General features: G+C 41.8%; 1 protein-coding gene across 1 annotated transcript in view; it reads left to right on the plus strand.

Moving 5' to 3' along the window:
* Nucleotides 1-2,606: 2,606 nt before the first annotated feature.
* Nucleotides 2,607-15,236, plus strand: part of ARHGAP15 (Rho GTPase activating protein 15) — a 321,093-nt gene continuing 308,463 nt past the window's right edge. Inside the window, exon 1 of the mRNA XM_071435464.1 lies at nt 2,607-2,875. Coding sequence (XP_071291565.1) covers nt 2,852-2,875 — 24 coding nt within the window. The 5' untranslated portion in view covers nt 2,607-2,851. The remainder of the gene's footprint in view (nt 2,876-15,236) is intronic.

The following is a 15,236-nucleotide window of genomic DNA, read 5'->3' on the forward strand; positions in this document are numbered from 1 at the left end:
GAATAAGTCTCAGAATAGCTGTTTATGCACCTGAGGAAGCTCATGATACCTCTTGAATGTATCAGAACAGAGTTGATAACATTTGCTGGGCATTCAGCACCTTCAGCCAACAGTGATTTTTTTAAACCAGCTTTTTTAGCTTGAATTCTCTGAGGTATGAGATGAGGCAATCTGGATGCTCACCAGCCTGGTGACACGTCTCAGAGGCAATGACGCCATCAGCCACTAAAACAGGGACAAGAAATCAGTGCCTCAGAAATGATGCTCTATCTTCAACTTGCACACCCAACACAAGGGCCAACCTATTGCACAGCAATCTGCTCCAGGTAGTGTCTGTGCAGCTTCTGTTTCCTGCTTAGTTTTGCTTAGATTAAATGAGCGCTTAGACTTTGTTTAAACCTACTTTTTTTTTTTTTCTTTTTTTTTCTTTTCTTTTCTTTTTTTTTTTTTTTTTTTGCACATCTAAAGTATTTTCAGCCTTTCAGAGATCACACAGGAAGCTTGTGCTGCATAAGTTTGAGCTGTATGCAAAGCTGCCATCCTTTTATAGAATTTTGTCACTGCTGACATACTGTCAAATGGATGTGAAGGAGCTCAGACGCAGTCTGCAACTCGAGTGAAATGTTAGGTGTGCGGTGAAAGATGTTTTCCTGAAAAATGTCATGTCCCCAGTCATCTAGGGTTTGCACCAGGTAACATAGGCAACTTCTGCTGCAGCATTTTACAGGTTTGATGGTGACTTTTAATATTTTAGTGGTTATGTTCTGTTGTCCACACCACTCACAAATACTTTGTGACTGTAAAAATGCTTCCAGTGATTTTATTCGAGGAAAATCTTGAGATCCACACAGCTACAATAGATTTTTTTAATTAAAATTTATTTAATATGACAAAATCAGTTAGTGTATATATACTGCTTTTAAAAAAGTTAGTTAATTAGTGCTGCTGAAATGGTTACTTGAAATGGTTAGTTTACAGAAAAATGCTGTATTGACCTCCTCAAACCTGGGAGAAATTCCTCACCACGATCCATAGACATCATTCACATTTTCATTTCCAAAGTCCACCTTTAAAATACACCCCTGAAATGCAGGGCCTCCAAAGAAATGATAGTTTAGAACAGTGAAGAGCAGCTGTTCTGCTGTTCAGCTCCCTCTCCTGCTTGTCCCTGTGCTGCCTCTTGGCAGACACAGGCTGCATTTGGAAACAAGGAGAGTTATGGCTTTGTGTGCCCTTTGGCATAATTGGATCTTTGGCCATGAAATGGATCTTGTAGAAGTTTCCAAAAGGTGAATAATGATAAAAGGGTCACTGTGTAGCCTAAGAGCTCTGCCATCCCTTCAGCAGGGCTGTGTCCCCGTTTTATTGCTAGACTTATTTTGAGTCCCTGAAATTCTTGCTTCCCCACTGCTCCAATAAGTGCATGATGGAATAAAACTCCTCTCTACAGGAAGTTTCTTGCATCACTTTCTTGCTGCATTAGGAAATGACCCACCTGAAAACCAGACATTTCTTTGCAGCCTTGTAAAATGCATCACAGTCCCCTTGCAGGGCTCCCCAAGCTGCAGTCCAGCACAGACCCACCCCTCATTTCCTATCTCCATTAGGATGGCTTTGCTCTCCCCTTATCTCTATTTCCCCCTATCACAACCATGGGTTGTTCAACAAGGTGGGATTCACTTTGTTGCTGGACCTCTGTACAGATGGGACAGAGCTTCCTGAGGAGCTCCACTTCTCAACAGAGCTCATTTTCCCTCACTGTTGGAACAAAACCCTAAATTATCAGGACAGCCATGATTTTCTCAGATCACATGGCAGGTGTTTGGTGGGTTTTTTGTGGGACACAACCAAAACAGGACCCCTTTTTCTGCCAGAGCATTACCAGAGAGCTCTTGAGCCTGAGCAGCGTTGTGATTGTCCCACAGCACCACAGCCCTGCCCTGCATTGGAATCCCCACTGCTCCAGTTTGCAACATGACCTAGAAAGACCAGAAATATATTATTGCTCCTTGCTGAAAGGAAAAAAAAGCCACGTGGCAGATGCTGATGAAGGCATTTACAAGGAAGGGATGTTCCCAGAGCCCCAGAGGCCCAGAGCTGTGCCTGAATCTGGTGTTTCTCTGGGTTCCCCCTGCCTGGGAGGGACCATTGGGGTGTGGGATGCTGCGGGAAGTGACGCAGGGCGGCAGCTGCGTGTGCCCCTGCTTCTTCATGGGCTGCTTCGTGGAGAAGTCTTGAAGCAGAAAATAAAAGAAACAGAAGTGTTTGCCTGCCTGACCTCTGCCAGGGTTTTTTTTAGAAGCAAAGTCTCTGATTGTCCAGAACTTGTTACTTTATTAATCTAAATAAGAGTACAGTAAGTGTCCTGCTTACTAAAGCTATTTTTTTCAAAATAGCAAAGCAGATTTGTTGCAAGCTATTTATTTCAGTACTCAAAGGGTTTCATTGAAGGCAAGAAAAGGGAAGTTGTCTTAAGGCTTAGAATCGTAATTCCTTTCAGCATTTCATTTTAAACCTCATCTTTACCTTTTGCAAAAGCTAGCTTTCCCTGATTGCTGCAATTTTCACAAAGAAGCTGCTTTACTTTACTTTCATACTTTACAATATCTTTTTTTTTTTCTCCAATCCAGAAGAATTTTGCACTAACCTCTAGATGTAAGTCACTCACTGGTAAGATGGTGCACTTCTGCTCTTGCAGGAAGTGGTTTTACTTTACTTTTTCCCTGCTATTTTTCACTCTGTACGAGCTGTGGGACTAACTCAAGTGCTGTCTCTAGACATGTGACCTTGATCTTTTCCGTTCTTTTGAAATAGTTAAAACTGTTGCTCGTTGATGGCGGCTTGAGATGAGATGACAACGTCCCTGAGGCTGCAGGTAAGGAGCCTCTGATCCATCTCAGTGCAGTTTGGGAAACCTGTTGTTGAAATTTTTTAAAATAATCGTAGCTACAAGCGTTTCGTAGGCATTTAAATCGTGTTGGTTTAATTGCACAATTATTTTATTTCTATGTGCCTTTGTGGATTTGAAAGCAAGGAGAAAAGTGTAGAGGATACAGATGTGAAATTATGTTTGAAATCAGTGCTTCGAGTTTAGCAAATCTGTTGCATTCTGTGCAGGAGGCAACTTTACCTGGCCTTGTCTAGTACCCCAAACCACTAACCCCTTCTCATATCCCAGATGGAACTAACCAGCTCTCCCCAAAAATGTAGAAAAGTTTGTGGCACTGGCTGGGAAATGAGATTAGATCACTTTTCCCAGCATTTTCCCTTCCTGAGTGCAGTTTAGCACTGTTTGATTACCTGGCTCCTGTGCTGGTGACCATGAGGGACGTGCTTAGTAGCCATGGATGCTGTAAAAGTCAGTGCTAAGGGGAGGTATCGAGTTGTTTTGGTATTTCTAGAGTCTGAAGATGTTGATGGAGGGATTTCTTGCCCTACTCAATATCAAGAGGTTTGATACCACTCTATTATTTGCCAGGCAGGAAAAGAACATGGGGGCATAGAGGACATCTCACACAAAATATCCTGGGCTCCTCTATGGGCAGTTGATGGTGGAGCTGTTCAATGGAGATGTCGTGGCTGTGCGTTTCCTGCATGGGCTCTTTAAACCCAGAGTAATTCATCCTTCAGAGCTGGCCAGAAAAGGGTTGTATGTCCTGACCACAAAGTTTTCCCTCAGCAAAGACACTTTTGCATTGCTGTTGGTAGGCAAACAACTTTTTGGCCTGCACAGCTTTGCAAAGAAATAGTACTTCAGGAAGATGCTCAAATAACACAATAAAGCATTTTCATTGTGGTCCACATAAAGGGGAGCCAGAATTAGCAAGGCTTGTTTTGTGCTGAAGATTTTTTATTCCAGTAACACATAGCTTGCTGCAAACTTTATGACTTGTGCTCCTGTTTGTAACTGGTTGCCTTCTCCAAACAGGCAACTTGGGTTTTTTTTGGAAATATGGGTCAGAGTTGAAAGATATCACACGTGGCTTAGAGCTCATTTTGGAATTGTGCATACTAATTGGAGACAGATTTTAGTGTAATGTTGGAGGATCACATTTCATATTTTCTGTACTTTTTGGAGAAAAAAAAAAAGCTGTCCTGCCTGCATACACAAATCAGCACAGACAGGGAAATTGTATAAAAAGAATATGTTCTCTTCCTGGGCTGTGTTTGTCGTGATTTTTATGTTTCTGCTGCAGAGTCTTAGAGTAATTTAAAATGCATTTTCCAAAGAGCTGTGAGAGTTGGTGAAGTCGTTTGAATTCTCAGAGTTTTATGTCTTTATTTTCTCCCCTTCTCTGCAACTTACCTCTTTGTGTCCAAAGCAAATTCATTTTAAAGCAGCATGTCTTGTTCAGTTTACCTCTCCATCCAATTACATCTGTGATGTACATTTGTTCATTTTCTTTTCCAAAGAGAGTGAACAGCAGAAGCACTCTGTATTTTAAAGCTCCTGCTATACAGTATTATTGAATTGCAAAAAAAAACAAAACAAAAAAAAAATTGCTTTTTTTTTTACAGCATTTGTTGTAGAAACTTCTTTTTGCTTTGACACAAAGATATCCTGGTTTGGAAAAGATTCTACATCTTCTTCCAACCAAGCTTGAGTGCATGACACTCTTGGTAGTCCCTGTCACCAGGGGGCTGTGACCTGGCCTTGGGTGTGCTCCTCCCTACCTGGGGTGAAACAGGAAACAGAAAATAAAATGGTGACAGGGGCATGCTTGAATTTTCCTCCTGGTGGCAAAACTCTACAACCTCCAACGTGGTGCTGGAGAATTCCAACAGCTCTGGTTTGGATTTCTCTGCCTGTTTCCAGTCCCATAAATAATTCCTTTGCAGCACTGAGCTTCAGGACAGGGTTTAAGAAGCAGCATCCCATGCAGTGGGAAGGTTTTCCCTTTGTGATCTCCAGTGCTGCAGTGAGAATGGCTTTGGCTGTACTGCCCAAAGCTTGGCTGTCTGCTACTAGGCTTTGAGCCATGCTAACTGCTTTATTGGGGTGTGTTTTGCTCAATCACATCCAGGATAGTGGGCTATAGGCAGAGTTTTATGGGGTTTTGGATGCTCACTATGTGTAATTCTGATACTTGCTTATTTTTCTTGATTTTCTTTTTTGTTAGATAGCTCTGTGCTGTATCAGATCAATCAGTGTGAGTTGTTAACCATTTAATGAGCTGTTAACCATTTAATGAGCTGTTAAGGCCTGTGTGGGGCTAAAAACCATCTCTTGATATACTTAAGTGTGTTCCTAACTTTTAACCTGAAACATAGCAGTTCTGCAGAACGTGTCTTAATTCTCTATTGGTGCTGTTTGGGCTGATCTCTTTTAAAAACAAAATAAAGCATCACCTGAGCTCCAGCTAAAGTCTCTACATTCCACTTAGCTCCTGAGAGCTCCATATGGATGCATGAAACCTGTTTCTCAGTGCTACAAAGGCAGAAATTGGTGCTGATGGATCCTGTTCTATGCAGATGGTTTTCCTGATTTCATTTTTTTTGGTAGTATAAATCTTGAAGAAGGCAGATTGGATGCAATGTTGGCCCAGGTTTTCCATGGTAATTCAAGTGCCATTCAGAGCACTGCAGCAGATTTCCCCACCAGGCCACACAACCTGCACAAAACTGTTCCTTTCCCATTCTGTGGTGGCTCCCTCCAGCTTTTGTCACCATCAAATTGGTGTGATGACCTCTGAGGGTCAGGGTGGGCTGAATGCCTTGCTGCCTTCACAATTTGGGGTCTTGGGCTAGGTGAGGATGTTTTGGTGTTACCTGCTCTGAAACCTTCTCTTAAGGTGGGTCTGCTTCCGCCAGTGAATCTGAATTTCACTCTCAGCAGCCCCTGAAGGACAGAGATGGTTTCCTTGCTGTGCTGGGTGCTAGGATCCTGCCTTCACACCCTCAGCATGCCTCTGTCAGTCCTCCCTGCCTTGAGAAATACTATAAAAAGGTTGTTTTGGAGACTCACTACAAAACAAGCGCTGCTAGCTCCTCATTTACACTGGGACTTCCTCAATGCAGAGCTATTTTTTACCTAAGGAGTGAGTGTCACAGTCTTGCATCATCTTTGTCACAACTTGAAGCTCCCTGGGTTGCAAACTTCCAGGCTGGCTGAGACAGGAGCAAAAGGAAAGCACTTGGGTTTTCATTAAGAGGGTTAGGAAATAATTTTCAGATGTTTAGGTGTTTCAAACTGACAATGGGGCAAATCCAGCCCATGCAAGAGCTGTCAGTGGAAGCAGCCAAGCCACGCTGGAGAAGGTTTTCAGGGCATTATTGGTCCATATTAAAGTAATCTGGAATTGTTGACATCTGGCACATGTAAAATAAATCCTGTTTGCAGAAACTAGGAACCAAAATTCATACATGCTTAAAAAAATTGACCTTTTTCTCTTAATTTGTCTATATTTTCACTCAGCTTACTTATGAGAAAGAAATGTTTTGAGAACTAAGTAGGAAAGGTAGCAGAGGTTTAAATAGCTATTTATATTCTCCAAATTACCTGCTAAGGTACTTTGTGTGTTGCATTAACTCAGGGAGTGCTCAGGTGTTTACTGAAGCATTTCTTCAATAAATAACTGAGTTTGATGGTGCTATGGTTGGTGGTAGGTTGTTTAAGATCCATATAACTCTTCCTGCCATTGGAGACTGACAGATATTAAACCATTCACCTGCAGTTAAGCTGGGTATTGTGGGTTTCTACTGTGGTTTTCATGAATATTTCTACCAAACCTTGTGCCTGATACAGTGAGCAGTCCTTGAGCAGATGAACTTAAAGGGATTTATGATTCCTTCTGCAAAGCATCCATCAGTTTTCAGTACACCTGCAACCTGAGATGAGGAGGAAGGGAAACAGAAGTGAACAGGGTACAGAGCTGAAGAGACATGCTGTCAATATGTGCCTGTTCTTTGTTTTGGATTTCTTTTTCTGCCACACCCTGAGCAAAACCTCTTCTGTATTTGGTGCTGAATCAGACACCAGTTACTGAAAGTGCTCTAGGGCAAGACACAGCCCTGGCACCTGAACTTGTTTATTTGCTACTCAGGATGTTACAAACTCTTCCTTTCGGGGTGAGGAAGGAAGTGACAGAGATATTTTGTGAAAGCAGTTGAAGCTCTGGAGTTCTGTCTCCCCAGGGCTCTGTCCCCTCCATGGCTGGTGGGTCTGTCCCCAGCCTGCTGGGTCTCAGAGCTCTCAGCTTCTTGGTGTCTCTGCTGCTGCTGCTGGGGCTCCCAACCAAACCCAGACCAACATCACAGGAGGGCCCCTGGCCACACCATGGGCACCCACGGCAAACACCAGCAGAAGCCTCCTCAAAAACGCATTTCTCTCTCAAAAAAATGCATTTCTAACAAATAGTTTTGCTATGAATTAATCAATATTTTACACCTGGGAGGGTGTCACATCAGCCTTTCCATCTCTCAGAGTTCTGGCATGTGCTGCCATTTGTGTGCTGGGCTGAGTAGTGCTGAGGTTTGATCCGGAGAGATTAATGTTTCCATTATCAGCAGTACATTGCATTCTTGGTTAATTTATAGGAAAAAAGAGGCCAAAATAAAAACCCACCCAACAAAGTAATGAGTAATCAAATTCTTGTGATGATTTTTAGATTTAGATTTAACCCATTTAGCATTAATCCATCCATCTGCTCTTGGAGTGCCAAAGAAAGCAGAAACAGCCCAAGTGAAAGCATGTCAGTTCCTCCTCCTTCATTAATCCTAAACCCTGGAAAAGGCAAGGAGTGCCCCGAGCTTCAGCAGAAGCTTAGAGGGAGTGATGTCTTCAACCCATTCCTGCATTTCCTTTGGACAGCCCAGCATTAGCTCCTGCTTGAGCAGTATGCCCTCACAGACACCTGAGACATTCAGAATTGCTGCACAGAGTTTGAATTTGAAAACTTCCTTCCTAGTTTTCATTTTCTTCTGAAGTTTGGGTGTTTTGTGAAGCCTTTCTTAATGTGGGGGTAGCTGAAAAGAGGGAATCTATTGAGATGTGGAGCAAAAATTTTATAGAATAAAAGAATGAAGTTAAATGAAGATATTTCTTGTCAGAGTTGCACCCTGCAGCAAGATTCAGGTATTTAGGGAACAATGTTGATGCAGTCTAAGGACATTTTAACTCAGGTGCACGGGACTGCAGAGGTTCATTTGAGCTGAGAGCAGCTGTTTCATCCAGAAAGGGGTTTGAGGATGCTGCCTCATAAACCCAGTGGGAAATGTAATAGTCATTAACATGAACAGTGCTGGGCACAGATGAATGGCTGTGACTGTCTCACTATGAGTGTTGCTGCTTGCAGGTGGCTCTGCTGTGCTCCTGGTGCCATTGGCATTGGCTTTGGCTGTGTGTAGCACATCTGTGCTGGGACACAGGTGGCTGTGGCCTTCTGGCCTGCAGAAAATGTGTGCAAGGTTTCCTGGAACCACCCTGAACCACCTCAGTGAGATAAAGTCTTCTGGTCCCTTGCTAAAGAATTTCATTTGCAGCAAAAAAAAAAAAAAAAATAAAAAAAATTAAATATCATTAACAGAGCCTGTGCTCAAACTACTTGTGCCATCAAAGCAATCATGGAAATAGATGATTTTTAAGGTCCTTTGCAACACAAACCATTACACGAGTCTATGAAAATAACTTTTTTGACAGCACAGCACCCTTGGTATTTCCCTGTGCAGCCACCTCAGCTGCACAACGTGCTATCAGATGTTATCACACAGAACAAGGGCCTTTGTCTCCTCTTTGCCACGTGCTGCTGGGGCAGCCACTCCTGCTGCAGAAGAAAGCAAGCTGGGGGCCCCATGAAATGCAGAAGAGGGGCTTGCTCAAAGCAAACCACAAAGAATTTCCCCTCCTGGTTCCTGCCACAGCTCAGAAGTTTTCTCCCAGAGCTGTAGGTGCCATCTCTGCTGCATTTCACAGCAGCCTCTCTTGGAAGTGCAGCACCAGGAGCTCTGCAGAGGAAAGTGGGGATGGAGTGTGGGAACAGATTAAAAGTGTCTGGAGGATTTTTTTTTCCTCCCTCAGATGGGAAGTGGGAGCAGTGAGAAGAAGTAAGGGAACAGCTGCAGGATCACAGCAGAAAAACTGCTGCAGATATAGATGATGGGAGATGGGGAGAGGGTGGGAGGGACTGCTCCATGTGCACAGCACAGGAAATCAAACATCATCAGGGGGGTTGGAGGGAGGGCATCTCTCTGCTCCAGTAAAGGACAAGCCTCCTCTCTGTAGAAGTACTGAGGCAGGCAGGGTCAGCCAAAAAAAAAAAAAAAAGTTATTGTAAGTTTTAAATAAAAAGAGAAATAAGTTCATCATAAATTCACTTTATTCTTTAATTTATTTTTAAAGTCTGAGAAGATTTAAAGCCCGTGGTATTCAATAATCTCAGTATCTCAGTTTGACAGATGTCTTCTGTGGGATGACGGGTATAGGGAACTGCAAAAAGGATTAAGACATAGCAAATGTGCATTGAAACTGCTAAGCTGAGGAGCTCTCAGATACTCTAAGAGGTTAAAACTGCTGTTGCTGCTTCACCAAAGGCTTTACAGAACTCAAGAAGGCATTTTTTTCTGGTGAAGGGGACGGTGGTGCTGCAGGAACTGAGGGATGGAGGGCAAAGTGAGCCATGACTTACAACTGCTCCACGTGTTCAGCAGTGCCCAACTGATTTAGAGTGAGATAAAACTTGTGTGCAGTTTTACTCAGTGGTGAACCTGAAATGCCTCCTCCCAATGAATCATGCAGTGGAGCTGTGGGGAGGGCACAGAGGGGCTGTCCCACCCTTCCCAAGCAGGCCTTGTGACACTCCTGCCCCTATCAAATTAAGCCCAAAATCTTCTGCTGGCAAAGCTCTGAAATTTAGAACTCACAGGAAGTTTGTTTCTTTGGCTACTTGCAGCAAGCTTGCAGGTGTTTAAAAAATATTTTTCTAATACATCAGTTCGTCTTGTGGTACAAACTCTTCTACTTCTCCAGAGAGTTTGGGTTGTTCCAAAATTACCATCACCACATGTCTAGTTCAGGTAAGCATGGAAAGCTTGGATGAATATCCAAATCTCTGTGAGGAGAAGTTCTGCAAAATTGAGCTGGAAGTATTTCAAGCAGCCTTACTTTGAAATTTCTGTCACTTCTGCTTCTGCTTGTATCTGTAAATACGGCAAGAATAACCTTTCCCATAGTATCTCATCACTCCAGATCTGGCAACATTAAAAGTAACAACACTTTTCTGAACATTTAGGCTATAGGAACAGATTTCTTTCAAGCACCGGGGAAAATTTGTGATTCTTATGTGATCTTCCTAGAGAAAACATTGATTTTTTTTTTTTTTTTAATTCTGAATTAGACAGCTTTAGACTAAAAAGTTACCATGAACAAGCATCAGGTGCAGGTGTGAAATGAGTTTAGACTTGTCAGTCTTGAGGTGTCTGCAACGCCATGGCTCTACTCTGTATTTATCTGCAGTAAATAAAACTTTAGAATAAAGGAAGGAGGTAGAAGGAAATTTTCTTCTCCTTATGATAGGACAGGTCAGGAATAACCAAACATTCTCCTCTAGCACTTATTAGGTCATATTTAGTGTTAAGCCAATTAAATGCATGAATTATAAATTGCCACTAAATTTTATGCTGCTGTAAATTACTTAATGCCATTGGTCTCATGTCCAAATCATTCCAGTCGGGCTGCTCAGGGTCACTGGAAGAATTGGAAGTGCTGTGCATGGGAGGATAACTCACAGGTTGGTTTTAATACTGCATCTATAGAACCAATATTCTCCATCAGAAGGGTTGTAGCCTAGCTTGCACAGCACAGAAAATAGAGGCAGGTGTCCTGGATCAGAAGCAATCCAGAAAGAAATGAAAGGTGCTGCCAGCAGGAAGACCTAGAAGTAGCATTTCTTTTTTTTTTTTTTTTTTTTTTTCCTCAGGCATGTTCTTTTACATATTCAACTGAATTTCTACTATGGACAACTGTTCCCAGAACATATGCAGGCCAAACTGTACACAAAGGATACTTTTAGCTTCGAGTTCCACTGGGAGCTGAGATAGTGAATTGACATGGGAATGGTGAAAATAGACTCCATTATGCTATCCCATATGATATACTGGGACAGAAGAACTTTGGAAACAACTGCTACCTTTGCTGAGACTTTCCCATGTAACATAATTAGGAAACTAAGTGGTGCTAAGAGGAGGCATGACCCGATGAAGTCACTTGATGACTTTCTTTTACCCTATTAAATGTGGTTTTGTTGTTTTCAATAACATCCCAGTGACATTTCCAAGCAGGTTTTGTTTGTGCAGGGAAGACCTGCAGACAGCAGGTCATGGAGCATTACAGGATTAGAGTTGTTGGATCTGGAGTCATAAAATGTGGATGTGAAGGGTTTGTCATTGTATCCACAAAACTTTGGAATAGTACCTGTCCCATTATCCTCTCTTTCCAATTTTCAGAATATTTCCAGCCAGATAGGAAAGCATTTCCAGAGGGAGCAGGCCTCTGCCCTAGAGAGACCAAGCAGATTTTCCCTCTTATCCTTTGTCTTCTGTCCTCCTTTTTTTAAGGGTTTAAAAACCCTTGTATGGAAGGGTTAGAATGCACATGTATAGAAGGGAACAGACTATGGGGTTGTCATCCTCTATGAAATTCCAGAATAACACAAAGAAGGACTTCAGTCCCCTTCTAAATCATCATTGATAACCATTGCCAGTCCAGAAGAGGCACATAAATTTTCTTTCTTCATGTTTCCCTCCATCCAATCCTGGAGAAAAATAAAGCAAAAATTTGTAAAGATTAATAATATTTCCATTGAATATATTTGGATAAGATATTTTTCTGCCACTTGCTAGAAAGTGAAACTTGATAGAAGCCTTTTGTTATTATATTTTATCCTTTTAATTTTTTAAAATTTATTTTGTAGGATTGCTATTACTTGTTGAAAAAATAGAAAAAGGCTGCAGTCAATCTTCACATCAATAAGCCACTCATAGTTTTAGCCCATCTGGCAATGGACAGGAAATCACTGAAGCACCAAATGTACAAGTCTGTAAGGTATTGTGGGGTGCAGGCTGTGTTTATGTGGGTCTGTGACCTGCTCTAAGTAGAGAATAACATATCCCTAATATGTGTGGAAAACCTTCAGAAATGAAGTACCATGCTCCATACTTTAATTCTTAGGAACTGAGTCATCAAAAAACCAAACTTTAAGTACGCTCTTAGACCCAAAATTAAACAAAGCCATTGCTTCTGTAGCATGGGGCAAGTCTGTGCCCTTCCCTCTTGTTACAAAGTGCATTTCCCAGCCTGATCCATAATGCAATGAATGCTTTGTCTCCCCTCCTCAGGGGTGCTCAAAGTTGCTGTTGCTCAGCTGTGATTCCATCAGCCTCAGCTGGGTCATTGGGAACTCAAAATCACAATCAGGCCTGTATGACCTGCCTGGAACCACCTTTTCTGTGTTGCACAAGCCAGAAAAAAATTATGTTATATGAAAACACGTTTTGCTCCTACTGGATATTAGGCTGGTACATGAGATTTCTGTTGTGAGAATTATGTAGTTGCTAACCAAGAGTTGTAAAATGTAGCCCTCTCTTGATATAAGAGAATAAATCAGAGAGGTTGAAATTGTCATCATGCCAAGGATCAGGTTAAAATCTCACAGATAATCTCACAAAGGTTCTAAGGTTTTTCAGCCTAAAGATTTGTTTAATGCTTTACTCTTGTATTGAGTTACTACTTTGATGGCCTGCTAAGTGATAAGACAAGAAGAAATGGCTTCAAGTTGTGTCAGGGGAGGTTTATATTGGATTTTAGGGAAAATTCTTTCACTGAAAGGGTGATCAAGCATTGGAACAGGCTGCCTAGGAAAGTGGTGGAATCACAGTGCCCAGAAGTGTTCAAAAACATGGAGATGTGATGCTTCAGGACATGGTTTAGTGATGGACCTGTCAACAGATGATGTTTGAGGCATTTTCCAAGCTCAATTATTCTCTGATTCTATGATTTGGGTCAAGCTGTGATGAGAAATTTGCCTTTAGGTGCATCCTTCATAGAGACTGAATGATATACCTCAGAGCATAAAAAATTGTGAATAATGGTTTGGGCAGCTTATGCCACACATGGTGACAGAGAAATTCTGGACAGTGAGATATGGCTCCAAACAAAGCATAAAAGATGATTTGCTCTTCTCTTTGACCACAGCAGAGAGTTGGGTACTGTACATATAAATTGGAGTGGGCCATTTCTGCTTTTATTTGCAGAAAGTCCACAAGTACTGGACTAGAAAAGAGAAATTACAAAGCCAGCTTTTAGAGGAGCTCCATGATCCTTGCTGTGTGTTGTCTGTTCTGAGACACCAGCAAAACTCTAATATGGCTGCAACAGGGTAAAAAATTAAGAGGTTGTGATAATTAATGCTGATAAACATGGTTTTTGTAGGGTGCATCAACTTAGAGATGAGATTGCAGTTTTGGGTGATATGGGAAACTGAGCTGCTGAGTTTAGGACATTTAACATTTTACAGAAGGCTGAACCTGGCACTAAATTCTGGTTTATTGTCTATCTGGTATAAAGCAACAAAAGTGGGGTAAAGAACCAGGCAGTGCTGATGTTGTGTCATTTCTGATCTCCTGCTTTGTTTAAAGGCAGGAAGGATGGTTGAAATTAATCCTGCTTCCTAAGGACCTGATATTATTTTTGCAAATAAAAAGGCATAGGAAGGTTATATCTGCTTTGTATTTTCAGTCCAATGGGTTTCTCTGCTTTCCAGTACTCAGATAAACTGGCTTCAGGACACTCCTGGGCACCAGCCCAGGACACTGCATCCCTCAGCAGCCTTTGCTGTCTGTGTCCCTGCCCTGGGCACAGGGGTGTGATGTGTCAGCTCTGAGAGCAGCACCGTGGGCATGGCTGAAATAAAATAGACACAGCAAAGTGCAGATAGGAATAATTTAAAAAACCTAGCAAACTGTGGAGCAATTTACTGGCTATTCTCCCTCTTTACATGTAGTTTTTTTCATTTGTGCATCTTTTTTTACCATCATTGCCTGTGTTTAGGCACTTGCTGCCCTGAGCTGTGCCTCTGCAGAGATATCACTGTAGCCAAGGGCAAAACCTAAAAGCAGCACTGTGTACATAGGTGTGTTGTTGATTTTGGTGATAAGCACTTTCACAGACACACTGACACATTCTCCTAAACTCACATTCTCCAACTCACCACATGTCTGTCATTCTCTTGTTTTTTTCAGTTGTTAACTGCAACTTCTGCTTCCACTTTTGTGGTTTTGCAGGCTCACGGGTCTGCTGTGATGGTGAACCTAGTGCTGATTTTTATCCTTCTGTGATACTGGTTTTGTCCATGCTCTTCAAGTACTGTGTGCTCTTGAGCAAAGTACTTAAATCAGTCAATGCAACAAGATGCACTTCAATTTTGCAGTGTTTGCACTCTGCTGTGTCGAGAACTTTCATGCTCATTCTGCTTCTGACTTGACAGTGGTGTAAGTCATAAGGAGAAAACGTGGGAGAAATTAAAAGCTTATTTAGAAATACTGAAAAATATGTTATAATAGTTAACAAATTTGAGTTCTAATAATTAGCCTTTTTTTTTCCTTTTTTGGAGAAAAGTGCATGTTACCACTGTTTAATCATAGAAACCTAGAATGATGTGTGTTGGAAGGGACTCTAAAGATCATCTTGTTCCAACCCCCTGCCATGGGCAGGGACACCTTCCTCTATCCCAGGTTGCTCCAAGCCCCATCAAACCTGGCCTTGGACACTTCCAGGGATGGGGCAGCCACAGCTGCTCTTGTACAAGATGCTGATAAATTATCATTTGCATTCTGTCTTCTACTGTATGTGGCTGCAGGAAATGTAGCACAGCTCAAGCCAGATTTTGGAAATACTGCTATCTTCTTGTTTCTTGAAGAATTAATTCCCTGTTTTGTAGAAAATCTAAATACTGACTTTACCAGTACTGCAGCAAAAACTCAGGAAATAAAGTTCTTGGCTAATACCAATTAGTTCACTCATTACAGGGTCACTTTTTGGACAAAGCAGCATGTACAAAATGGATTAAAATACTGATAAATTCAATATGAAACTCATTCTAGGTCCATGAGGTGCTGTAGGAGGGCAGTACTTACAGAAACCATAGTTCAGCTACAAGAGGTGCAAGAATAGTAGGGATAAGAGCAATTCACTATCTTCATTTTTTCAAAAAGCTAAAAAGTGTATTTTTGCTTTTTTGATAGAA

This window comes from Agelaius tricolor, unplaced genomic scaffold (assembly GCF_023055355.1).
Source record: "Agelaius tricolor isolate 1412-34295 unplaced genomic scaffold, bAgeTri1.0.p SCAF_10, whole genome shotgun sequence".
NCBI lineage: Eukaryota > Metazoa > Chordata > Aves > Passeriformes > Icteridae > Agelaius > Agelaius tricolor.